Raw genomic sequence first — 27,539 nt, 5'->3', positions numbered from 1 at the left:
TCTAGATCAAGCAGCGTACCAGGCAGGTTTGAACAAGATTCATGAGGATACTGTAGCTGAAGCGGTGAGCAGCTACAAGGTTAATCCTGTTCCCGGAGTCCGTCCACCACCCATAGCATCGGAGGAAAGAGACCTCCCATGGCGGACGAGGGTAGTTTTAGCCCAATTAAGATCAGGCAAGTGCAGCCGCCTCAATTCCTACTTATCACTGATTGATATCAGCATAGCTGACGTATGTCCAATTTGCAACCAAGGGCCACACGACACGCGTCATCTCTCCTCTTGCCCTGCTAAACCAACCCGACTTACCACCAGATCACTCTGGACGCACCCCACCTTAGTCGCAGAGTTCCTCGATCTGGCCATAAGCTGAAGTACCAGAGCGTAAAGGGTGATACGGTCAAAATTTGGTCAAGGGAAAACGCGTGTAAATCGGTGAAATCGTTTATTTAAAAAATCAAATTAAATTTCTTTTTCAAGTTCAATTTCGCTTTCGCTTTTCCAAATCCGAATTGCCGGGCCTCACGCTTGACACCTGCCATCAGATTTTGTACAGCCACCCTGTCCACCTTTTTCGCCGCAGAAAGCCAGTTTGCCTTGAACTGCCGCTCGTCCCTACCAGTTTTTATACCCTCCATCATAGGATGGGGGTATATTAACTTTGTCATTCCGTTTGTAACACATCGAAATATTGCTCTAAGACCCTATAAAGTATATATATTCTGGGTCGTGGTGAAATTCTGAGTCGATCTAATCATGTCCGTCCGTCTGTTGAAATCACGCTAACTTCCGAACGAAACAAGCTATCGACTTGAAACTTGGCACAAGTAGTTGTTATCGATGTAGGTCGGATGGTATTGAAAATTGGCCATATCGGTCCACTTTTACGTATAGCTCCCATATAAAGGGACCCTCAGATTTGGATTGTGGAGCCTCTAACAGAAGTATATTTCATCCGATCCGGCTGAAATTTGGTATATGGTGTTGGTATATGGTCTCTAACAGCCATGCAAAAATTGGTCCACATCGGTCCATAATTATATATAGCCCCCATATAAACCGATCCCCAGATTTTGCTTGCGGAGCCTAATAGAGAAGCAAATTTCATCCGATCCGGCTGAAATTTGGTACATGGTGTTGGTATGTGGTCTCTAACAACCATGCAAAAATTGGTTCACATCGGTTCATAATTATATATAGCCCCCATATAAACCGAACCCCAGATTTGGCTTGCGAAGTCTCCAAGAGAAGCAAATTTCATCCAATCCGGTTCAAATTAGGAACGTGGTGTTAGTATATGTTCGCTAACAACCATACCAAAATTGGTCCAATCACACAAAAATTGGTCCATATCGGTTCATAATTATGGTTGCCACTAGAGCCAAAAATAATCTACCAAAATTTTATTTCTATAGAAAATTTTGTCAAAATTTTATTTCTATAGAAAAATTTGTTCAAATTTTATTCGGTTCATAATCATGGTTGCCACTCGAGCCAAAAATAATCTACCAAGATTTTATTTCTATAGAAAATTTTGTCAAAAGTTTATTTCTATAGGAAATTTTGTTAAAATTTTATTTCTGTAGAAATTTTTGTCAATATTTTCTTTTTATAGAAAATTTTGTCAAAATTTTTATTTCTATAGAAAATTTTATGAAAATTTTATGTCTATAGAAAATTTTGTTAAAATTTTATTTCTGTAGAAAATTTTGTCAAAATTTTATGTCTACTTTGTCAAACTGAATTATATACGTATTGGATCGACCTTTTTTGATTTAATATATACCAAGTATGGACTTACATTCAATTTAGAAGATGGTGTTAGGAGGTTTTAAGATACCTTGCCATCGGCAAGCGTTACCGCAACTTAAGTAATTCGATTGTGGATGGCAGTGTTTAGAAGAAGTTTCTACGTAATCCATGATGGAGGGTACATAAGCTTCGGCCTGGCCGAACTTACGGCCGTATATACTTGTTTTGGTCTTCTTTAGGTTCCGCTTGACAATAGCCCAGTATTTCTCAATTGGGCGGTGCTCTGGCGTGTTGGGAGGATTCTTGTCCTGGGGAACCACCTGCACGTTGTTGGCGGCGTACCACTCCATGGCCTTTTTACCGTAATGGCAACATGCCAAATCCGGCCAAAACAGTACGGAACAACCGTGTTTCTTCAGGAAAGGCAGCAGACGTTTATTCAAACACTCTTTCACGTAAATTTCTTGGTTGACAGTCCCGGAAGCTATGAAAATGCTGATTTTCAAGCCACAGGTACAGATGGCTTGCCAAACCAGATATTTCTTTGCGAACTTTGACAGTTTTATGTGCTTGAAAATGTCTGCTACATTTCCCCTTTCTTTTGCCGTATAAAACTCCTGTCCCGGAAGCTGCTTGTAGTCGGCCTTATCATCGCGATTTGGAGTCACTACCTTCTTGTAAGTCGATAGTCCGGCTCGTTTTTTGGCTCGATGTAGACGATACACCCAGCTTATTTGCGGCATCTCGGAGAGAGGTTAGGGTTTCGCTTGAAACTACCGGCAACTCTCTTTGTCGTCTCAGCGGCTTCCGGTTTTCGATTTCCCCCCGATCCAGACTTCCTGGCTATCGACAAACGTTCCCCAAACACTTTAATTACATTTGTAACGGTTGATTTGGCAACTTTTAGCGATTTTGCCAGCTTTGCGTGCCAGTAGCTCGGATTTTCGCGATGCGCGAGCAAAATTTTGATACCCTGCTCTTCGTGCTTGGACGGCATTTTGAGAACTGAAGAGTGAATTCCAAAATCAAAATAGGAGCAACATTCTACACACACACACCTTCAAAATGAGGGGTGTTTTTAAATGCAAAATTGAAAGAAATACGTCAAGTTTATATTGACCAAATTTTGACCGTATCACCCTTTATAACATAAAAATGGATGAAATCACAATAAACTGTTACAACAACAACGACAATAGTTTTGTGAGTTAACCCAAAAACCAGTATGGGTTCACTTTTTTTAGGCGCATTGAAAAAATGTAGGTTACTTTTAGAAATTTTTAACTAAACTGTATTCCAAACGCCGGTACCACAAAAAGAAGTAAGTATTTTTCGACAAATTCCAAAAAATTTTAGCTTGATGGAAAAAATTGAAATGGGTGAATTTTTCATAAAATTTTAAAATATACTTTGTACCCTTAGTGCGATTCTCCGCTTCTTTGACTCAGAATGAATATCAAACCCTTTAATGATGGTGCCATTCCGTTTGTAATACAACGAAATAAAGTACATAAGAAAACAAGTCAGTTTATATATGTCCATTCAATAATTAAGGCATCGCACACAATTTAGATTTTAAAACACGTAAAAGCGTTATTTGACCGGATTTTCTTACACGCGTAGACGAAAAGTTTAATATACCTCTAAAACTTAAACGAAAATGGCTCTTATAAATCCAGAATCTGATATAGTCTCCATATCTATACACATTAAATTAAATTTCGGGAACCATGCCATTTGATCCGATCCACCCGAAATTATTATCAAGTAACCGGTGAGGGCGAGGTCTTTTCAAAGAAAACTGTTTTCAAAGAAAACTGACCCATGTTGTAATTCGTATTTATACATGTTTCATGGTTTTATGAAATAAATATAAATTGGAGAGAAGGCAGCTATTTGTGGAGCTCCATCTGAATAATTTAAAATTCGATATGTCAATCAGTAATGCCAATTTAGTGTTTTTTGACCAAATTGCCTTTTTAGTGCATCTTCCAAAAAAACACCAACTTGGTGCTTTCTGGTGTTTTCATTTAGTGCTTTTTTCAATTTGAACAATATTGAGTTTAATTGACAACAGCTTTTCATACAAAAAATCTAATTAGACTTTCACACGCTTAAGAAACTCAACAATATTACCAAATATGGAATTTGATTGTCATTAAGGTGGTATTGCTCTTGTTTTTAATCAATATTGTTATTTAGGGTATTCTTTGGAAAATTCTAGCAACGAATGCAGAATGAACTTGATAAAGATGGCATTAGGTTAGGTTAGGTGGCAGCCCGATGTATCAGGCTCACTTAGACTATTCAGTCCATTGTGATACCACATTGGTGAACTTCTCTCCAATGTTCACATGGCATTAAAAACTTTTGTATTAAATTCACAAAAGGACTCGTAATTGATATAAGAAATAGACTCTCTTCAAATAGTAAAGTACTAGACTATTTATATTTCGACAATATATTATCGAAAAAATTTTTTTCTCTTCTGAAAAACATATTTTGAAATTCATTACTGATCATAAGGATTGAAATGAATGAGAATAAAATAAGCGTTAAAACTTATAAAGTTGAACACTTGGATACTTTCATAAAATTAAGATGCTTCAAATCAATACCCAAATGTTCTATAATACAAGGACAGTTCGGAAACTTCTTAGCCTAGCACAAAAAGCGCGGTATAAACAGAAAAAAGTTAAGCGTTTTGGAAACTTCCATCACATGTTAAATTTTGTTTCGATCTGGCAACTCCTTCATATAGAAACAGGTGTTCAAAAAAGACACATTCGCAATTTTTTTACAATGGAAAAAATTAGAAAAGCGTGCTGTCATGAAATATTTACATACATTTAATCATACAAGCATTGAAGATGAACCACGTAGTGGACGTCCAAAAACAGCAACAACAGCTACTAAACATATAGTTGTTAATTCCCACATCTGTTGCAGCATTACACATAAAATTCTGATTCAATCACCAAATTAAGTGTTCCAAATATTTTTTAATTGGGCCACAAAAATAGTATCAATGACAAAATTCATTAGAAATAAAACACATACATGATTACAAATTTTTGATTTTTCGGCAATTTCGATTATTTTTTTTATTTCAAGTAATTAAAAATTCAACTAATTTTAATTGCTTAAAATCAAATAATAATTTTTTATAATTATTTCAACATTCGATGAAACTATTTCCTTATAATTCTATATGAGTGTAACATATATGATTTAGCATTTTTTATGTTTTTCCGATTATAACAGTTGGATTTTTATTTGGATTTGCGTGAAAATTTAATTAACAGTATGCTAATATAAAAACTAATTATTTAAGACCAAATCATTAAAATATATTTTTAATTTGAAATATTTTGTACATATGTTAATTAATATTTGAATTAAAAACTTGAAAACTATCAACCTTTCCCAACTGAGTTGAGTTTGTATTTCGATTATTTGAATGAGTTAAGTTTTTATTTAGAAATTAATGCATTTTTGGAGTTTAAATCTCATTCAATGTAATGTGCCAACATTTCGACTTGAGTGTAATCGCAGGACTATATATATATATATATATATATATATATATATATATATATATATATATATATATATATATATATATATATATATATATATATATATATATATATATATATGTATATATATATATATATATATATATATATATATATATATATATATATATATATATATATATATATATATATATATATATATATATATATATATATATATATATATATATATATATATATATATATATATATATATATATATATATATATATATATATATATATATATACATATTGATTTTTTTTTTACTTTCCCCATATCGTATTGAACCCCTTATACTGTGTGTACTATACAACTTATTGTAGAAATATCGAAATGAGTAAAGTAATGAGGAAATGTATGTATTCAACGTAGATTTATTGGCGTTAGCATATCGACCGTAATGGCAAATAAAAAACATGAATCCCTATCTATTATACATTCATCATGATTGCGGAATTATTTCTGTACACCATTTACAATTGTGGACATGAGTGTATCTATGTCACTTTGTATGGCATTTTTCTATGCCATATTCTATGAAAATATCTTTGTGTTGATATTAATTCAATCCGTAGCTCTGTTACAAATCATACTAACATATACACATTTGTATTTTTGTTTCGATACAAACTCAAGCTCACAATTACATATGTGTGTACATGAATTTGAGTACGTTGGGGATTTTTGGCGCTTTCAAAAACAAAGAGAAAAAAAATACTGGTGCAATTATGCTTTTCATTCGTTTTCCATGAAAGAAAGTTGCATGAGTGCCCTCGACATCGTTACACAGAAAACAAATTGTAACACCACTAAATATTAAAAGACTTAATTTCATTGCAGTGCTTAAGAACTTAAATTTATAACATAATTCTAACACTTGTATTGTTGAATAGAAAGGCAACAAATATTGTGTATATTAAGATGGGACAATGCTTTGTATATTGAAATAAATAGTTTTATAAGTTTTTTTTTGCTTTTGTATATACGATATTTTTTTACTTTTTCAATTTAACCCTTACATTGTATGTTTTGTTCTTACATTTTAAACTTTTGACCGAATTCTATAAAATAAAGTTTGTTGTATTAAATACATCATAACGCCATTTCTAAAAATATGTTTTTCTGGAAAATTTGCTGCCCTTCTGAGTAATCAATTTTTTTTGCAAAAAAAAAATCAAAAAACTACAAAATTGGAAGTGATCGTCAAGAATCAAAAGTGTTGACATCGTAACAATGATTTTTGTTTCCCTAACTTTACGTTATATATGCTACTTTGTATTTGCGTTTTCAACTAAATGTAATTATATTTCTTCAAATAAAAATATCCTTGGAGAACTTTGGAAATAAACCAACGAAACGTCAGGATAAAAAAATTAAGTAAAACTTGAATTTTAATTGTTTAAAAACCCAGAAAAAAAATTGGAAGTTGTTCCACAAACATTTCTTTTAAAGCCCATCCCAGAATCCCACATCGATTTTTTCAACTTCCGATACAGTCCTTGTCCAAAAGTCCACAAACATTTCTTCTAAAGCGCATCGTGGGATCCCCCAATGATTTGTTTCTACTTCCGATGCAGTCCTTGTGGACAAGTATTAGAAAGTACGCAATCAGGCTATTTTAAGTGCAAATTTTGAACAATTAAATTTCACAAAAACAAAAAAAAAAATAGAAAAATAAAAAAAATAATAATAATAAAAAAAATTTGTTGATTTTTAATAGAAAAAAACATGATCTTTGTAAGGAGAAAGTCCATAACTTTGTAAAATATAATATCTCGCTGAAGATGATCACCGATGGTGTATCGAAATATCCGAGAACAGCAACATTTCAATAAAAAAGTAATGAAAAACAACAACACCAGCATTTTTCATTAGTCCATGACCTCAAGCCAAACAAATAATCCAAAAATTAGAAAAAAAATATATTTATACGAAAATATATGCCGAAAATAAAAAATAAAAACGATGCAAAACATAAAAAAATATTTGATAAAACAAAATTGCCTCTGGTGAGATTTGAATTTGCGTTTATTATTTTTTCGTTCATACTAATAAAGAACATCTCGAGAAGCAATTAGAATGTTATTCTTTGGTGTCATATTACGATCATACCACAAACATTTGAATTGACCTTTCGACGCTTTATGTTCAATGGCGTTTGTGGCTGAGTGTGCTAAGGCGTTCTGTTATGGTGTCATCAAACCCAGGTTCAACCCCTGGTCGAAGCGAAAAAGTTTTTCAAATTGTAAAAAATTAGATAATAGGAAAAAATAGTGTAATAAAAAATATGGTTGAAAAAAATGAAATTGATTGAAATTTTTTTCGCGTTTTAATTTCTTCATTCAAATTAACTTCCAGGTCACAACTTCCAAAGCAATGCAAAGGATCCAAAAAGGGAGAACTTCCGCCCTATGACAAGCCCATGTAAAATTCATTGGAGATGATCCAAGTTTGCACTACTTCCGGATCACAGATTGGGGATCCAAACTACTTTTTTGGAAGCTCTTTTTTGCTGGGAAGTAGACCAAAAAATCCAAAGAAACCCAATATAAAAAGAATGTTAAATAATATTTACTAGAGATGAAAGTAATGTTGTAAAAACCTGTGTAGTGTAAAAATATCTCTATTCTCTACTAAAATAAAATTGTTTATTTGTAAATAAAAGCTAAGTTTAATGCGCACTATAGTTTTTAAGATAAAACAACTATTTAAAAAAAAAAACAATTTTTTTTTTAAATGTGGTATGCAGATGTTATTTAATATATTTTTTTCGGAAGAATCGGTGATGTTGTGCATTTAAGGGTTAAAGAAAGATTTGTTTTCGACATGTTCAATTATTTCAATGTTGACTCATGAATTTTTCAAAAATTTTTAAAGTCAACTTTAAGTTTTTCCAATAACGTAGTTTCTGTGTTTCGTTCGGAAATTGGGGTGATTTTAAAAGACATTGCTCGACCGATTCAAATTTCCCCACGACCGAGAATATATAATATTTCAATGCTTTGCAAACGGATTAAGACAACAAGTAAGTAAAGTAGAAAGTCGGGCGGGGCTGACTATAACATATCATACCCTAAACTACCCTTACTGAATTAGTAATCATAAGCTTTTATGGGGACAATAGGTCTGAGAGATAAACCCAGTTGTATATTTATGAAAATTAAGGGCCACATGTTTATGGGTGCTTTGTCTCAATCTGACTATAGCCAAAGATAATTGAGTATAACAAGATTAAGCATTGTGCTCTTATAAATAGAAAACAAATGTCAAGGTGTAGAGGGCTATGAGAAAAAAATTGTTTTATTTGTCAATTTTTTCCAAAGCAGCTCTGCCCAGGAATAAATTCAAAACGGCAATATTCACATAAAACCATAATGAATATTCGCTTTAAAATACACATACGTTTTATTTTAATTTTCTACAATAGTTTTGGTATTGCTTTTTGGGTTTTTATTCAGAAATTTATGAAAAACACAAATGTTACGATATTTTCCGACGCAAACGGCAGTACATTTGAGAGACACGTCGACGCAAACTTTATGATATTTTTTTGGCAGAGTCCTCTGGTGCTTCAGTTTTGCTATGACAAGACTGCATCTTCTTCTCAATTATCTTTGCTATAGCTCATAGTCAGTGTTGCCAGGGAAAATGTTCGGTTTACCCTACAAGGACAAAAAAGTTCCCTACTTTCCCATACATTTCCAAACAATTTTCCCTACAATATTTTCGTTAAATTTAAACAAATTTTACAATACAAAAATGCTTCTTAGTACTTTATTATCTTAAAACATGAAAATGCAACGTATATAACCTAGAAAATAAATTTGTATTACCACTACGGTTGCCACAGTTGGTTGGATTCCACCAAAAATAGTATTTTTTTTTGTTAAATGTTAAAGAAATAAAATCTTGGAAAAAGTTTCTATAAACAAATTTTTTTGAGAAGTTTTTCTATAGAAATAAAATTTTGAGAAAAAATTCCATAGAAATACATTTTTGAGACAATTTTTAATAGAAATAATATTTTGAAAAAAAAGAAATCTTATACACCCTCAAAAAAAATCGCTTCTTTAACATATGTTCCAAACATATTTTGCAGGAAGCACATATATTATTGCATACTGCCGAAACATTAATATGTTTGTTTTATGTGAACATATTATATGTTTGGAAGCATTTTGAGCCAAAAATATTATATGCTTGGAAGAATTTTTCCCAAACACGATTGTGCTCATTCCCTAACATACTCGTAATTTTCACTTCCACGAAATTTTTTAGTTATTGGCACCGTTTTCTGTAATACAAATAATGTTGAAGAAATTATTCACTTTTATAAATTTTTTAAAATTTACCTTTCGCCTGCACGGAGAATCGAACCGAGGACCATACAGTTTGTAAGCCAACACACTATCCACTGGGCTACGTAGCTGTTATAGTCACCAGTAGATAATTATCGTTTTAAGTTACATTTATATAGCATAGTTTGCAGCGCCCACGAGCCCATGCAAACATAACATTATTTAACAGAAACATACATTTGTTTGCCACGTGGGGCAGTGGTTAGCATGTCTGCCTTGCATACAAAGGGTCGTGGGTTCAATCCCTGCTCCGACCGAACATTTTTGTTTTTTTTTTTTTTTTAATTTACACATTTATATTTATACTATATTAATTTTTTTTAAAATGAAACTTCGAAATGTGTGTTATTAAAGATTTATAGTCAGTAACAGAGCTTGATATAAATGAAATTGACTGATTTTTGGATAAAATATTTTTTTTTATTGCAAAAATAACAATTTTTTAATAAAAAACTGTTTTTGTACAAAACTTTAAAATTTGGAAGGAATTCAAAAACTAACAAAAGAACGTGGAGTCGAGTATAAACATACATACATAATTTTATAATATAAACATAAATTTATTTATAAATTTAAAATTCCTTTTATTTTTCTTTAATAATTCATTTTAAAGAAAATAAACTTTTTAAATTGTTTTAGCTGTAAAACTCGAACTTAATGCCCGCTTTTATATTTGATGGTGTCCGTCAACTCCTCGTGGACTACTTTTTAATAAAGAGGAACTAAAGTTTGTATTTTTACATTTTACTGTGTAATTTTTCACTATTTCCTCCTTATTTCATTTTACTGTCCCAACTCTAAAAAGAGTATAGTGCCCTTTCGTTATTTTTATGAAGACCCCTGATTTATTTCAACGAAAAATTGTGCCCATAATGCCAAAATGATAAACAAAACACATGTCCACACATGCATAAAATGCTGCTCTCAAGGCGAAAACATTGCAGTTTGTTTTTCAAATGTCTATTCTCTTGGTTCCGAATGTCTATTCTCTTTATTCAAATTAAATAATATTTAGACTTAAGCATATCAAAATTTTTAGCCTTATCATAAAACAGTTTTCCGAAACAACATACAAGCGGTTTCATAGAAACTGTTCTTTTTTCATTCTCTCGCTTTGTTATGTTGATATCTTTCGTCAACCCTCCCGGTTTCCATCTCTATTTCTTTCTCTATACTCTCTTTTTGTCGCTCTCTGAATAAAATATCACAACATATATATGTTTACTCGAAATTTGTTAATTTATATATGTTTACATTCACACATATTATTTTTATGAAACATTCATGCCCCAAACATAATATATTCTAACATATTAACATAGATGTCCCAAACATTTAGTGTTAGTTTAGGAACATTACATGTTCGCACTTAAATATATTGTGGTTTAAAATCGTGCCCGAAACACATTTTGTTTATATCGGAACATATGAAAAACATATTTTTCTAACAGTGTAGAAATACAATTTTGACAAAATTTTCTATAGAAACATTTGTTTGGTAGATTTGTGGTAATCTTCAAATTTGGTTAGATTTTCTTTTTTGGCACGAGTGGTAACTGTTGTTACCACACATTGTTAAAGATCAAGCCTTGCCGGCTTCTAATTTCCTCCTCTAGAGCCACCAAAATGTAAAAATTATTACAAATTGTGTTGAGTGAAAAATGTCCCTACATTGTGGCCCTACGTCCCTACAAGACGCTAAATATTAGAAAAACCCTACATATAGGTAATTTCCCCTACTTCTAGCAACACTGGCTGAGTTGATATTGCAACTAAGGAGTTAGTATGCCACTAATATTGAGCCCATTATTAAAAAAGAGAAAATCGTTCAAATAGTCTGGGTAATAAATCCAAATTTGTAAAAATATTCTTATGTAAGAGCTACAAGTACGTATAAATACGTTCGGCTAGTACATCAAAATTTGAAATTTGAGTAACATTGGTTAATAAATAAAAGTATTGTGGCCAAATTTGGGAAAATCGAGCGATGTATAGATACATATGGATGCTATATATAAATCTGAACCAATTTGCCTAATATTTTGCGGGTTTGATTAATACCACAAAAGGTTACCTTGTGCAAAATTTGAGTAAGATCAGTTAAGAAATGAGGCCTCTATGGTCAAAAATAAGGTTATTAGGGACGAATTTTTCAAAATCGGGCGATACATATATGGGAGCTATATCTACATCTGAACCGATTTCGATGAAATTTTGCACATACCGTTAGTACTATAGGGGATTGGATCTAGCCAACTTTGAGTAAGATCGGTTAATAAATAAGGGTTCTATGGACAAATTTGGCAAAATTGGCCTATACATATATATGGAAGCTATACCTAAATCTGAACCGATTTCCATGCTTTTTTGCACATATAGTTAGTGCTATAGAAGATTACATTTTTCCAACTTTGAGTAAGATGGGTTAATAAATAAGTGTTTTGTGGCCAAATGTGGAAAAATCGGGCGATACATATATATATGATCTATATCTAAATCTGAACCGATTTGGATGAAATTTTATATATATATATATATATATATATATATATATATATATATATATATATATATATATATATATATATATATATATATATATATATATATATATATATATATATATATATATATATATATATATATATATATATATATATATATTAGAGCTATAACTAAATTTGATCCGATTTCCAAATTCAAATTTCATCAAAATCGGTTAATAATTGCGACCGGAATCCTGTGAACAACAAATACATGGACAGGCGGACGGACGGACACCAAGCGCTAGATCGACTCAGGAGATGTATCTGAGTCGATCGGTATATATGTTATGGGGTCTAAAATCAATATTTCTGGTAGGCACATTTTTTGGCAGATCAACCATGTTATTTTCTCAAAAAGACTATGTCTGACTTCGGCAACCATGTATATGTTTGCCGAGAAAACAACATTTTTGCAACAAAAAAGCTCCATGGTCACCGTCCAAAAATAACATTTTGTTCTCCAAACATGGTTGAGGTGATCATATTCCTTCTCTGCGTGTAGGAGTTACCGTGTTTCCCAGTTTCGAACACATACCAAAAAGTTTTTCAATAATGGATTATCCCCTCAATCCAACAAAACGGAGAACTCATGTAAAGATATATTTCAGACACAATTCTCGTTTTTATGGAGCGCCTTTTGTCGAAAGTAACAATCGGTGTTAGACAAATTTTCGTTAATATAAAATTGCGAGTCAGTCCTAAACCCTATAGATTTAAGCAGTAAGCAGTTATTGTTTTGCTTTTTAGAAGCTGACACAGACTTCAAGAAGAAGTTTTTGTCGTACGGTGACATGAATTTAACTAGAATGACACCATCTTTTGAGTTACAATTTTTTGTTTTATTTCTATTTTGCAGACGATGTATACTTTTGAATCGGGGTTTTGAGATATTCATGGAATCACAAATTTTATTAAACAACTCGATCAAGTTCTCTTCTTGTTGGTAGGGTATTCCATTAATGCGTATTTCTGAGGCAACATGTGCGTTTTCTTGTGTCCTTATTTTCGGATTTCAGTACTGCGATTTCTTCTGAGCCTTTTTCCAAATGAAGGACACGATCATTAAGCTCTTTCACGTCACACAATCTTTTGTCGAACTCTTTAAAACATGCAATGGCATCGCACAGTATTCTGTCGAGTTCATTTAATATGAGACTCTCAGTTTCTTTTAATATGTTTTTAAATTGATCACTTAAACGGTCGCTTAGTTTTGAAAAACGATCATCAAATATCTGCATAACTCGGAAAGGAGATTCTGAAGATTTTGGTGTTTTAGAGAAGTTACCATAGGTACGTAATATAAAACTTTCTCTATTTATGACGTTTGGGTGCTTTAGAGCTACGTATAACATTATCATTATCTTCAATTAAATCCATCTCCTTGGTTTTGTCCAAGCATGATTGCTACAGTATATGATTATGTTGTAAATGTATGAGAGGGTAACAACAGGACAACGGAGTGAAGAGCTATTAAAGTTCTTTTAAAACGTGTTAATGAAAACTTACATTTCCAATTTAGACTCGACTTCCAGTAGAAATAAGCTAGGTTTCATGTAAAAAGTCTTTGAAATACGTCTCCTATTTTGAATAATTTTTAGCTTTGTAGTCAAAAAAAAGGAGAACAAATTTAAAGACAATTTCATTAATTTTGAAAAATTTTGCAGACTTATTAAAGCCAAGTTGATCTTAGTCAAACAAAATTTTCTTTCATGTAAAAGTACCCATTTTTAAGACGAATCACATATTTATGCGAACAAAACGATATCATTAAAAAATCTATCGTCTTTGGGGTTTTTGCATATTTTATTTATTCATATTTTATGGGCATGACATTTCTGGCCTCAATACAATATTTTTTCAGTGAAGAGAATGAATATGACTCCTTAAATATATTTCAAGAGAACAATGCCCTCACTTCTTAGGGATTTTCAACATTTCAATCGAACCAAATCGAGTAAATTATCATCAGTGATAAGAGAGAAGTTCACCATTATACAATGGACTGAATAGTCTAAATGAGCCTGATACATCGGGCTGCTACCTAACCTAACCATCATCGGCTAGTGTTATAAATATTTAATGGGTATGGGAAATATTGTTTATTTATTTTTATATAGATATATAAATAAAATAAATTAATAGTAAACGCAAAATTAATATTGGCTACTGATGCTATTAGCTAAAGAGGAACATTTTATGGTTTAACATTTCGTTTTGAATAGAATTATTTTTGATGGCATGTTGATACTTATTTTGTTGCATTAAAACACCGACATCGTAGACTTGTTTTCTTCTTCTGCATCTGGATTTTTTTTTTTAATTTCGAAATGTAAAAGTTCCAAATTTATTTGTTTTGAACTGCGGAATATCAATTTTACAAGCCAATCTACTGTGTAATAAACTTTTGAAACGTATTTAGCGGCCTTTACTTTCCATTTAATGGGATTTCTGTTTCAAACATACTATTAGACTCCGACTCAAAGCAGCTTCTTAAACGTTATTAAATTGTCCAAAACAACTGACAGGAAAAGCAACCCAAGGGTTACAGAAAAGAAGTTAAGAATCAAATATAAAACAGGGTTTAGTATTTTTTTGACGTGTACTTGGACACAACACCTACTCCCCAATCGCCAATTTCAAAGTTGGATTCGTGGTGGGCTGTTGGTGGGGAGGTGGGATACGTTTCGTTGTTATACCACAAAAGGCAAATGGAAAACAAAAAGCTAAATACATTCTGTTTTGTATTCGCAACCAGCTATGATGCTCCATGCCCCCTGATGAGGTCCCGGTGACGATTAAAGAGGACGTAGACCAGGACATGCAGGGAATACACATACATTAAAATCAACAAAACAACTGAATAAAGAGGGCAAAGATGTTTTGTATGAAACAAAACGTGTATGTATATATAGGCATACACATACAAGTGCACATTAGGCCGGGTCGTTTGAAATTAGGAATTCACTAGAAACATGAGTATTTTGTTTTAACTCTAGCTGCACAAAGATATTTACCCAATATCAATGTTTTTTATAGTGTCCCCCGTTAAGGCTTCACACTGAAAAAACAGTGAACCCACCAGGAAGAAAAATTTCGGTTAATATTTTAAGAAAATTTTAACTAAACAGTATTACAAACGCTGGCATCACGCCGATGTCATTAAAATAAGTAAATATTTTTCGACAAATTCAAGAAAATTTATTAGACATAATTAAGTTTTTTCACTTGTTAAAGAAAAATTTGTAGTTTAAAGGAAAAGTTTGGAGTTCAAAATTGCAAGAATGTCTTTAGTCACATATGAAGTTCATGATGAACGCATTTGTAGTAAAATTTGCAAATTTAAAGAAATTCTGAACTATTTTGTGGGAGACTCGAATTTAGTTAATCTTTATGCTTCATTTGTGTATATTTTTTTCCTCGATTTTAGATAATTTAACTAACGTACGCAAAAAATTATTGGAGTAAAGAAAACTTTCTCCAAACATAATAATTCTATGAACTAAAATAAAGTTAAATTGGCTTTAGTGAAATAGAGGGTTCACTTTTTTTTGAGTGCACAGAAAAAAATTTCACCAAAATTTTTCCAATTAAATTCTTAATTGAGTTTTAAAAAATATTCAATTAAAAAATTAATTGATTCCAAAAATTTTTTAATTGAAATAAAAATCAATCACAAAAATTAATAGTATCAATTAATCTTTTAATTGGATCAATTAATTTTCTAATTGACTTTCAATTAATTTTTTAATTGATATTATCATTGAAGACATTTCAATTAAAAAAATAATTGGATCAATTAATTTCGTGATCAATCACGAAAAAACTTTTTTTGGAGATCTCAAACAAACTCTGTAATAGTTCTAAGAGCCAATTAAACTTTATTTTAGCTCATGAAAATAAATTGATTGTTGTTGAATTTTCCTCAATGTGAAGACATTTTCTTGACCTTTATCATTTTTTTTATTAAAGAAATTTTAATTAAACATTTCTTTCTACGTTACGGTCGAATGTCTTTGAAGTAAGGTAAATCGTTGATGAAGTAAAAAGCTTCAGTATTGATTTAAAGAAATAATCCTGAATTTATCCGAGTTATTGAATCTTTGGATTGAAGAAAAAACGTTAACTATTAGAAAAATGTTTTTCACTTTATGCCAGAAAATTACAAAAAAGAATAGTGTCATAAATTTCTATTTCTATCAACAGCAAACTTTAATATAGTTGAAAAGAAATTGCATACGCTTAATTAATTACAGTTTAAAATATTAATTACAAATATGTTATTTATTTGTCTATCAATTAATTTAATTATAAAGTTATAGACAATTTTTCACTTTTTATTAAGTTCCACATTTTTTTTTTCTTACGACGGCATATACTGGAAAACAAAACAAAATACAGGAAAATCAAAGATTAATCGATTACTAGTGAGTTTAATAAAATAATTATCATTTAATATTATGTTAGATTTAATTAAATCAGTTTAAATTATCATCAAATGATTTATATTTATTTCGCTATGTTTGTGCACATATGCCACTATCTGCCCCACGCCAGAACAAAGGGCTATGGAAATTCACTTTAGGCGGTGGAAAACAATTAAGCATTTGTAGATTCGCATCCAGAAAAATATAAAATAATTTATGTTATAAAAAATAAAATAATTTATGTTATATTAATAAATTTAAAGTGAGCCAGCATTGATTTAACGTCAATTTTTTTATTAAGACAATGAATGTGTTCATTAATAGTATCACATCGCCTGATGCAAATGTATCGCAAAAGCAACTTGGCATTACATAGTACACCGAACAAAGTCCGTAGTTTTACTAATGCCAACTTTAAGTTATTTTCATTGGAAAAAATTATTTGTTTGTAGTTAAATTTTATCATTTTTTGGGAACATTTTCACAGCCCAATGAAATTTTCCTTTTATTAAAATATGTCTCAAATATTTTATGAACTAAAGTTCAATGACCGTACACTGAAAAAAAGCATACTCGGTTCCAAAGATTTTGTCTTTACTTTAAAAAATTTGGTATTGATTCCGAGCCAAAGAAGCGGAGAATACAAGTAAGGATACTTTTAAGACACAATTCTCTTTTAAAGTCGGGTTTTGTGTACTTGCTTCTAGGAAGCAAATTTTAATTTTTCGCTTTTTCAGCTTTTTTTCTTCATTTGCTATCAAAGTCCTTTAAAAACAAGTTAACGACGACTTTATTTTCCAAATTAAGACTCGACTTCTAGTAGAAATTATGATGTGTTTCAAGTAAAAAACGTCTTTAAAATAAAGTGTTGAAAAACATGTCCTATATTTGAACGATTTTTGGCTTTGTAGTCAAGATGCAAAAAGACAACAAATTTAAAGACAATTTCATTAAATTTAAAGATTTTTTCTAAATTATTAAAGTCAAGTTGATCTTAGCCCAAACATTTTTTCTTTCATGTTATGATATCCATTTTTAAATCAAATCACTTAATTATAAGGACAATACGACTTAATTGAAAAGTTTATCGACCTTTGGTCAAGGAAAAAAAACTTTATACTAGAGAAATGCGTCTTCTATGCTAAGCAAAATTTGCATTCGTATTTTAAGGACATGAAATCTTTGACCTAACGACAATATTTTTTTTAGTGTACACACAAGTTCAATATAAACTAAAGGTGAAGAAAATGTTGGTATAATTCCCACAAATAGTATGAATGAACTACTGTATAGTTAAAATGGTCATGATTTGTCGCCAATATTTTTTTTCTTTACAGCTTCAAGTTTCAACTAAAGATTATATGTTATAAAATTATTAGATGCCGACTTTTAGACTTTTTCGTTTCTCCCTCGTTTGGTCAGTAAAAAAGGTCGATTTGCCAAAAATGCAATAGCCAATTTGACGTTTAAAAGTAGATTTTCAAATTTTCAACTTTGAAGACCATGTCCAGGACTATCACAAGATTCCAAATAAGAAGAAAACTTAGATAAAACTGTTCAAGAGGCTTTGCAGCATATACTGAATTTTACCGTATAAATTTCTCTTGTTTAGTTTTCTTGATTTTGTATCGTTAACATTGAATGTTGAATCAGCTGGCAAAAAATTGGGGCATTAGAGGGTTAATAATGTTGCACGGAGATTCACTAAATTCCTGTCTCCCACAAAAAAATTCTGAGTTTCTTAAAACTTGTAACTTTACCAATAATGCGCCCATCTTGAACTTCGTATGGCGGCACTAAAGACATATTTGCAATTTATAACTCCAATTTTTCCTTCAAACTACGAAATTATGTCTAATAATTTTTTTCGAATTTTCCGAAAAGTATTTAGTTAGTTATTATTGAGAAATCGGTATTTGTAACACAGATTAGTTAAAATTTTCTAAAATTAAACAAACTTTTCCTTTACTCTTTGGGTTTACTGTTTTAGAGTGTACATAGAAAAAAAGTAAACTGTTTCATAGGAAGAACTAACTGACTCGTGCCAAAATTGAACTAAATAGTACTCCACATTTTATCTTGAAGCGACCAATGAACGGGTTTATTTTGAGACTTCTAATGATGGAGATTATTCTTTATTTTTAGGTTAGACTAAAAGATTGACTGAATCGATCCATTTTAGAGCACACCAAATGTATATGTAACGTTTCGATATATCGATTTTAATTTCTCATTTAATTTTTTAATTTTATTTTGAGACGATATAGATATTTCCGTGCGTCTGTAGATTTCACGTTCGAATATCGGTCACATCCGGCAATTTTGTGATGTAGAACTCACATATAAACCGATCATACGATTTGGCTTCTTGAGAGATAAGGTTAGGTTAGATTAAAGTGGCAGCCCGATTTATTGTCAGGCTCACTTAAACTATTCAGTACATTGTGACATGATTTTGTTTCTTATACTTCTTGAAGCAGAAATATTTGTTTAACAATTTTATGTTTTTATAAATACATTTTGCTGAAGATTGTTGGTATCTGTTTATATTATGTTATGACTGGCCTCTATACATGCATATGTTATAATTTAATTTATTGAACATTGGTACCTCCGCCACAGAATTGGGGGGCAAGGCCTTCTTTGTAGCTTACATAAAAGGGGCGTTCACCAGCCATCTAAACAGAAGGAGTTCTACAGGGGTGTATATTAGAATTCCTACATAATTACTGAAACTAGAACCACACCTCCCCTCCTTCTTATTACAGGCATATTGCAGCGCTACGTTCAGAAGGTGTTTTATAGTACAGGAAGGTCTTCCCTATACGTTCACAAAAGAATGGCTTTATTATTACTAAATAATACGATATTAACATACATAGTTATTGTTTTAATTCACAATTATTTATTGTTAAAGTAAGAAGTTCCGAGTTCAAAGATAGATAAATAAAGAGATAACTATAATTTTATATTAGTTATCTCTTTATTTATCTATCTTTGAACTCGGAACTTCTAAAAGTCTAAAAAGTTTCTAGTCTGGACTTTTTTCGCCATATTTGTTGTCGAGATCTAGAAGAATTTAAATTCAAGAAATTAAAGAAAAATAATGGCAGATTTTGGGAAGTTGAAGGCAATCCAATTAGATGCTTGTCTACTTCTAACATATTTGTAAGTGTGATTTTATAAAACGAGCGATTGACTTAGAAAGGTCTTGAAAATGCATTCTAATTATAATTAAATAGGAATGCAAACAATTTTAAAACTCTCTTTTAAAAGAGAGCCCAATGGAAATCTCCTGCTGCATAACATTAACACCCATGCTATACAACTTCTATCAAGTAAGCAAAGAGAATGTCCGGGTGTATAAAATGAAAAACTAAATGAAACGCAGTGCTTAATTACAGGTCTGATTTTAGAAGGCCTACGATGAATGCAAAATCTGTACACCTGCATGCCTTATAAACATAACTCCTTCTAATTTAAGGCATTTAACATGCCTGCATTTGCAAGGTCCTTTTCGATTCCGCCGCTGGGTTTCTGATTTGATTTTCTAATAAACCAACACCAACCTAAAATAAATAGAAATGCGTCTCAAATACTGTCTCATTTTTGAGTGTTGGCGACACGTAAAAAAAGTTTCTTATAGGAATTGATATTTAACGGGACTTCGTTTTTGTGTGAATGCCAGATTGTTCTTTTGTCATTTTTATACCCACCACCATAGAATGGTGACGGGGTATAATAAGTTTGTCATTCCGTTTGTAACGCATCGAAATATCGATTTCCGACTATATAAAGTATATATATATATTCTTGATCAGGAAGAAATTCTAAGACGATATAAGCATGTCCGTTTGTCCGTCTGTCTGTCTGTCTGTCTGTCTGTCTGGCTGTCTGGCTGTCTGTTGTAATCACGCTACAGCATTCAATAATAGAGCTATCGTCCTGAAATTTGGCACAGAATCGTCTTTTGTCTGCGCGCAGGTCAAGTTCGAAGATGGGCTATATCGGGCCATGTTTTGGTATAGCCCCCATATAAACCGACCTCCCGATTTGGGGTCTTTCGCTTATAGAAACCGTAGTTTTCATCCAATTTGCGCGAAATTGAAAATCTAGAGATATTTTGGGACCTTGAAGAGGTGTGCCAAAAATGGTGAGTGTCGGTCCATGCTTTGGTATAGCCCCCATATAAACCGACCTCCCGATTTGGGGTCTTTCGCTTATAGAAACCGTAGTTTTCATCCAATTTGCGCGAAATTGAAAATCTAGAGGTATTTTGGGACCTTGAAGAGGTGTGCCAAAAATGGTGAGTGTCGGTCCATGGTTTGGTATAGCCCCCATATAAACCGACCTCCCGATTTGGGGTCTTTCGCTTATAGAAACCGTAGTTTTCATCCAATTTGCGCGAAATTGAAAATCTAGAGATATTTTGGGACCTTGAAGAGGTGTGCCAAAAATGGTGAGTGTCGGTCCATGTTTTGGTATAGCCCCCATATAAACCGACCTCCCGATTTTACTTCTTGGGCTTATAGAAACCGTAGTTTTTATCCAATTTGCCTGAAATTGGAAATCTAGAGGTATTTTTGGGCCATAAAGAGGTGTGCCGAAAACGGTTAGTATCGGTCGGGAGCCACCGTGGTGCAATGGTTAGCATGCCCGCCTTGCATACACAAGGTCGTGGGTTCGATTCCTGCTACGACCGAACACCAAAAAGTTTTTCAGCGGTGGATTATCCCACCTCAGTAATGCTGGTGACATTTCTGAGGGTTTCAAAGCTTCTCTAAGTGGTTTCACTAGAATGTGGAACGCCGTTCGGACTCGGCTATAAAAAGGAGGTCCCTTGTCATTGAGTTTAACATGGAATCGGGCAGCACTCAGTGATAAGAGAGAAGTTCACCACTGTGGTATCACAATGGACTGAATAGTCTAAGTGAGCCTGATACATCGGGCTGCCACATAACCTAACCTAACCTATCGGTCGGTATTTTAGTATAGCCCCCATAAGAACGATTTCCCGATTTAACTCCTTAGGTTTCTAGAAACCGTAGTTTTTATCCGATTTGCCTGAAATTGTAAATATTCTCGTATTTAAGGCTCACAAAAACGTGTATCGGATTAAGTTTTTATCGGTCAATTTGGTAATGCCTCCATATAGACCAATTTCACTTCTTGTGAGTATAGAAGGCGCACTGATCATGAAAATTGCTTGAAACTCAATGTAAAATTTCCAGATTTTATTTTTCGGGTGAAAATCTACAGATTTAAAATTTCAAATCAAGACGTTATTTTATAATTTTCTTGCACACTTACAAGAGATGTTAATGATTCCTCTAAAACTCAAACAAAAATGGTTCTTATAAATCCAGAATCTGATATAGTCCTTATAGGTGAAATCTTTAAATGTATCTTCGGGAAGTGTCCTCAAGTCCTCAAGCCCTCCTGAAATTTCAAAGGAAATCCTAATATTTGGTTCATGGTGGTGGGTATTTAAGATTCGGTCCGGCCGAACTTACTGCTGTATATACTTGTTTGTTTTGTTTTTCTTATACACTTTTTTTATATCAAAACATTTTCGCACCAAAGCACAGCAAAATACAAGGTGTTTTTGCTACATTTTCTTATATCCGTTTTTTTCTTCTTCTTTTATGAGATGTGCTTATAGCCATTACCTACTTTACCTTTCCTAATAAATCTTTGTGTCTTTACGAATCTAATATTTGTTGTATGAACTTTGCGATCATAATTACCGACGACCATGTCTAATGTCGCTTACACATCTATCTACAGAGTCTTGGGTACATTAGTATGGATGATGGTTGATATGTATAAATTCAAGTAAAATATTTACCCAAAGGATCCACACGGTAAATAACTTCTGGTAAGACTGGATTCAGCGTACACATGAAAAATACCCAGAATGTTAACCAAGCGCAAAGCCCATGACGCCAGCTGTGATGCAGCAGCCACTGGCTCAGATTCTGTCCGGGATACCGAAGCGGTGCCATGTTGCACAGACGGCCTTAGCGGCCTCTCTTTGTTCTTTGGTTTGTTTTGTTGCTTGGTTGTATAGCCCGTAGTCGTCTGCTTGTCTGTCTGTAAGAACTCGGCGTTTGCTGCCGTCGTTGTTGACGTGACGATGTTGTTACCGTGGTTAAGACTCGAATTTATGTCCTCGTCTTTATGCTGCTGCACCCAGACCTTTTCACTTCACGTCTTTTCTTGTGCTGTTGTTTTTAATTTTTGTGCCGCTGTTGTTGTTGATTGTTGCAAGTTTGCCTTTCACCAATGGTTACGGCTTCCGTTTTCTTCGCAATTGTTCTAAAGTTAAATGCTTTAATGGCAATTCTTGTTTGTTTTTATTATTTTTATATTTTCCATTCATGCCCTCGTCGTTGCCCTTTATTATTGTTATTCACTTGATGTTTTATTTTATTTCATTTCATTCCATTTCGGTTGCCAGCTAACGTCCCCAGGATTGCTAGAAGAGAGCGAGAGAAGAGCAAGAAGAAGAAAATAAATGTTAAAACAATACACAATAAACGTTCTTTGCTGATTTTCGTTTTGTTTCATTTTTTTTGTTATTCATATTGACAATAATGTTTTCATTTTTTAAATTATGCATATAAAATAAATATGGAAATTTACAAGCACTCTCGCCCCACACACACACACAACCACACGTCCTTCATACCATTTGCATATAAAAAAGGCACTCTCACGCACTCTTCAAATAGCTGGCGGCTTGCTCGATAAGAGGCTGAGGCTGAATTGAAAAGTGAAAATAATTTCGCCAAGTTAAATGATGGTATTACTTTTCAATTCACGTTTAAATGTTGCTAATTAAAATGTTTGTTCATAATTAATTGAGTATGCCGCTTAAGTGCAGCACCCAAACCAAAACCAAACACATGGTGTTTGCCAATGGAGTTTACCTCATTCACAATTTGAGAATTTCGAAAATCAAAATGCATTGCAAACTGAAATAAAACTGGAAAATTGTGGGCATTATTGCGAAAGCGTTGGCATTAAGATAAAATGCAATGAAAGTATCCAGTACGTTACATACATACATATGTTCGATGGCATTGACGTGGCTTAGCTTCCTAAGTGGAGTTGTATTTCGCGGATTTTTTTTTTCTATTTTCGGAAAGGCGGATTTTTATTTTTAAATTTCCCAGGATCCCACTCAAAGGGAAATTCCTTTTTGAATTGAATACATTTTAGGCATTTCAACAAGGCTCTATGTGGAAATCTAATAATATATTTTGTTTTTTGAACCACTTACACCAGCCAAAAATTAAAAAAAAAAAAAAACCTACAAGTGAATAAATTATTCAAATCAAGAAGAAATATTTTAAAATCAAACAAAGTTTTACAATTGTCAGGACAGTCTCGTCCAACATAGAGGTTTCGCGTATTTCAAATGATCACTATGTTAACATGCGATGAAAAGGTGTTTGGAAAATGGAAGAAAGGACTTGCATTTTCGTTTTTCGTAATAACTTCTCTCCAATAATTATTACAATATTTATATAAATTATTCAATTGCAAAATAAGGTTATTTACGGTAAAAAAGACCCATAATTTATAAAAGCCCACTTAGTCTACACTGAAAAAACAGTGAACCCACCAGGAAGAAAACTTTTGATTAATATTAGAAAATTTTGAATAGTTTTAGAAATTTTTAACTAAACAGTATTACAAGCGCTGGCATCACGCCGATATCACAAAAATAAGTAAATATTTTTCGACAAATTCAAGCAAATTTATTAGACATAAATAATTTTTTCATTTTTTAAAGAAAATTTTGTTGTTTGAAGGAAAAAATTGGAGTTCAAAATTGCGAGAATGTCTTTAGTGACATACGAAGTTCATGATGGACGCTTTTGTAGTAAAATTTACAAATTTGAAGAACTAATGAATAAAAGTTTTTATGAGAAAGATAAAGAAATAGGCTCTACTGTAGAAAATCAGTTAAAATTGAAAAAAAAATACATCTTTTGTCATACCAGATTGCGGACTCCAATAATATTACGATTTTGAAATGCAAAATCACGAAAGCTGTGATCGTCTTCCAAATGCTACAGAAATGAAAATGAAAGAAAATCTACTTCTACATACTCAAGTAACTAAATAGGTTTGTAGATCAATATGAAGGTGAACCATCTTCATAGTTACTATATTTATGGGATAAATTGTCCAAATCAGTGAGGAACTGTTAGGACTAAGTCCTCACAAAATCACAATTTCAGAAAAATGTCTACCCCAAGCTGAGTAAAATTATAAATTAGCGCTTGGGCCTCCTAAATAAAATACTGTGTCCGCTTGTATGATTGTATGCCTTGGAATAAAGAGGAGCAAAGTTTTCTTTTTTTAATTTTAGCGATTTGTTTTTGTAATAACGTTAACCTAATTAATTAAAAAACCCAAATTAATGGAAATTCCCCACCATATTCTCAAGTCTTAAACTCCAAAATTGTGTTTGGGGAAAAATTTTAAACATTGGCAACACTGCTGCAACGTCTGGTCCTTCGAGTAAGGATTGTGTTGAAAGCAGCATTGAATCAGTACTAATACAAAGATATAAAGCTATGAACCCCTTAAAAAGAAGCAATGAGGATAAGCTTACGGAGAATGCATTTTTTATAATGATCGAGCAAAAATCGATAAAGCCTTCAAAGACACGTTCTGATTTATCCTTATAATGAAGTTACAAAAAATCATCGTATCTACGAACGATTTCTGTAATATTCAAGAATTGATTCAGACCTATTAAAGCCACGTCCACTTCAGTTGAAAAGAATGTTTTTTTATCGGAACGAAAATTTAACAACTTGTGGTCTTTTAAAATATCGTTGTATCACAAAAAGACAATATTTTTGCCCTGCGTCATCCCACACAGAAAAAAAGGATACCCGGTTTCCAAGATTTTGTCCTTACACTAATGATTTTGGTATTGACTCCGAGCCAAAGAAGCGGAGAATTGAAGTAAGGATACTTATAAGACAGAATTGTCTTTTAAATTTAAGCGTACTTGATTTTAATTTATTCGTTTTTTCTTCATGTGCAATTAAAGGCCTTTAAAACGTGTCAATGAAACTTCAATTTCCAAATCCGGAAACGCATTCAAGTAGAAATTAAATAAAACAAGTATATACAGCAGTAGGTTCGGCCGGGCCGAATCTTAAATACCCACCACAATGAACCAAATATTAGGGTTTCCTTTGAAATTTCAGGAGGGCTTGAGAACACTTCCCGAAGATAAATTTAAAGATTTCACTTATGAGGACTATATCAGATTCTGGATTTATAAGAACCATTTTTGTTTGAGTTTTAGAGGAATTATTAACATCTCTTGTAAGTGTGTAAGAAAATTTAAAATAACGTCTTGATTTGAAATCTTAAATCTCTAGATTTTCACCCGAGAAGTAAAATCTGGAAATTTTACATTGAGAAGCAATTTTCATGATCAGTGCGCCTTCTATACCCTCAAGAAGTGAAGTCGGTCTATATGGAGGCATTACCAAATGGACCGATAAAAATTTAATCTGATACACGTTTTTGTGAGCCTAAAATACCAGAATATTTACAATTTCAGGCAAATCGGATAAAAACTACGGTTTCTAGAAACCCAAGGAGTTATTCACCGTTTTCGGCACACCTCTTTATGGCCCTTTAGATTTCCAATTTCAGACAAATTGGATAAAAACTTCGGATTCTAGAAGCCCAAGAAGTAAAATAGGGATATCGGTCTATATGGGGGCTATACCAAAACATGGAACGATACGGACCATTTTCGGCACACCTTTTGATGGTCCTCAAGTACCTCTAGATTTTCAATTTCAGGCAAATTGGATAAAAATTACGGTTTCTATAAGCCCAAGACCCCAAATCGGGATATCGGTCTATATGGGGACTATATCAAAACCTGGAGCAATGCGCACCATATTTGCCACACCTCTTTACGGTTCTAAGGTACCTCTCGATTTCCAATTTCAGGTAAATTGGATAAAAACTGCGGTTTCTATAAGCCCAAAAATAAAATCGGGAGATCGGTCTATATGGGGGCTGTACCAAAATATGGACCGATACTCACAATTTTTGGCACACGTATTTGTGATCCTACAATACCTCTAGATTTCCAATTTCAGGCAAATTGGATAAAAACTACGATTTCTATAAGCCCAAGACGCCAAATCGGGAAGTCGGTTTATATGGGGACTATATCAAAACCTGGACCGATATAGCCCATCTTCGAACTTGACCTGCCTGCAGACAAAAGACGAGTTTGTGCAAAATTTCAGCACGATTGCTTCATTATTGAAGACTGTAGCGTGATTACAACAGATAGGCAGACAGACGGACATCGTTATATCGTCTTAGAATTTCTCCCTGATCAAGAATATACTCTATATAGTCGGAAATCGATATTTCGATGTGTTACAAACGGAATGACAAACTTATTATACCCCCCTCACCATTCTATGGTGGTGTGTATAATAAAGTGTTGAAAAACCTCTCCTATTTTTAAGCATTTGTTGTCAAGATGCAAAAAGACAACAAGTTTAAAGACAATTTCATTATTTTGAAGAATTTTTCGCAATTATTAAAGACAAGTTGACCTTAGTCAAACAATTTTTTTTTTTCATTTTAAGACACCCATTTCTAATTCGAATCACTTAATTATAAAAAAAACGACTTTATAGAAATGTTTATCGTCTTTTAAACAAGGAAACAAACTTTATATCGGAGTAATTCGTCTTCTATGCTAACAAAAAAACGCATTTGTATTTTAAGGACGTGAAATCTTTGGCCTCACTACAATATTTTTTCAGTGCAAATATATTCCTCATTTTAACTACACAGGAAGTTTTTTTT

The 27,539-nt window shown here is 32.4% G+C and overlaps 1 protein-coding gene across 3 annotated transcripts in view; it reads right to left on the bottom strand.

Annotated features, from left to right (window-relative positions):
- The window catches only part of LOC142221302 (uncharacterized), a 442,778-nt gene that overhangs the window by 253,794 nt on the left and 161,445 nt on the right, over positions 1–27,539 (bottom strand). For all 3 annotated transcript variants that reach the window (XM_075290976.1, XM_075290975.1, XM_075290977.1), the window contains exon 2: positions 22,510–23,139. In XM_075290976.1, coding sequence (XP_075147091.1) covers positions 22,510–22,666 — 157 coding nt within the window. In that variant the 5' untranslated portion in view covers positions 22,667–23,139. The remainder of the gene's footprint in view (positions 1–22,509; positions 23,140–27,539) is intronic.

The sequence above is a fragment of the Haematobia irritans genome, chromosome 1, assembly GCF_050003625.1.
Source record: "Haematobia irritans isolate KBUSLIRL chromosome 1, ASM5000362v1, whole genome shotgun sequence".
In the NCBI taxonomy this organism is placed as follows: domain Eukaryota; kingdom Metazoa; phylum Arthropoda; class Insecta; order Diptera; family Muscidae; genus Haematobia; species Haematobia irritans.
The sequence above is the reverse complement of the archived record's forward strand: the minus strand, read 5'-3'. Positions and strand labels throughout refer to the sequence as shown.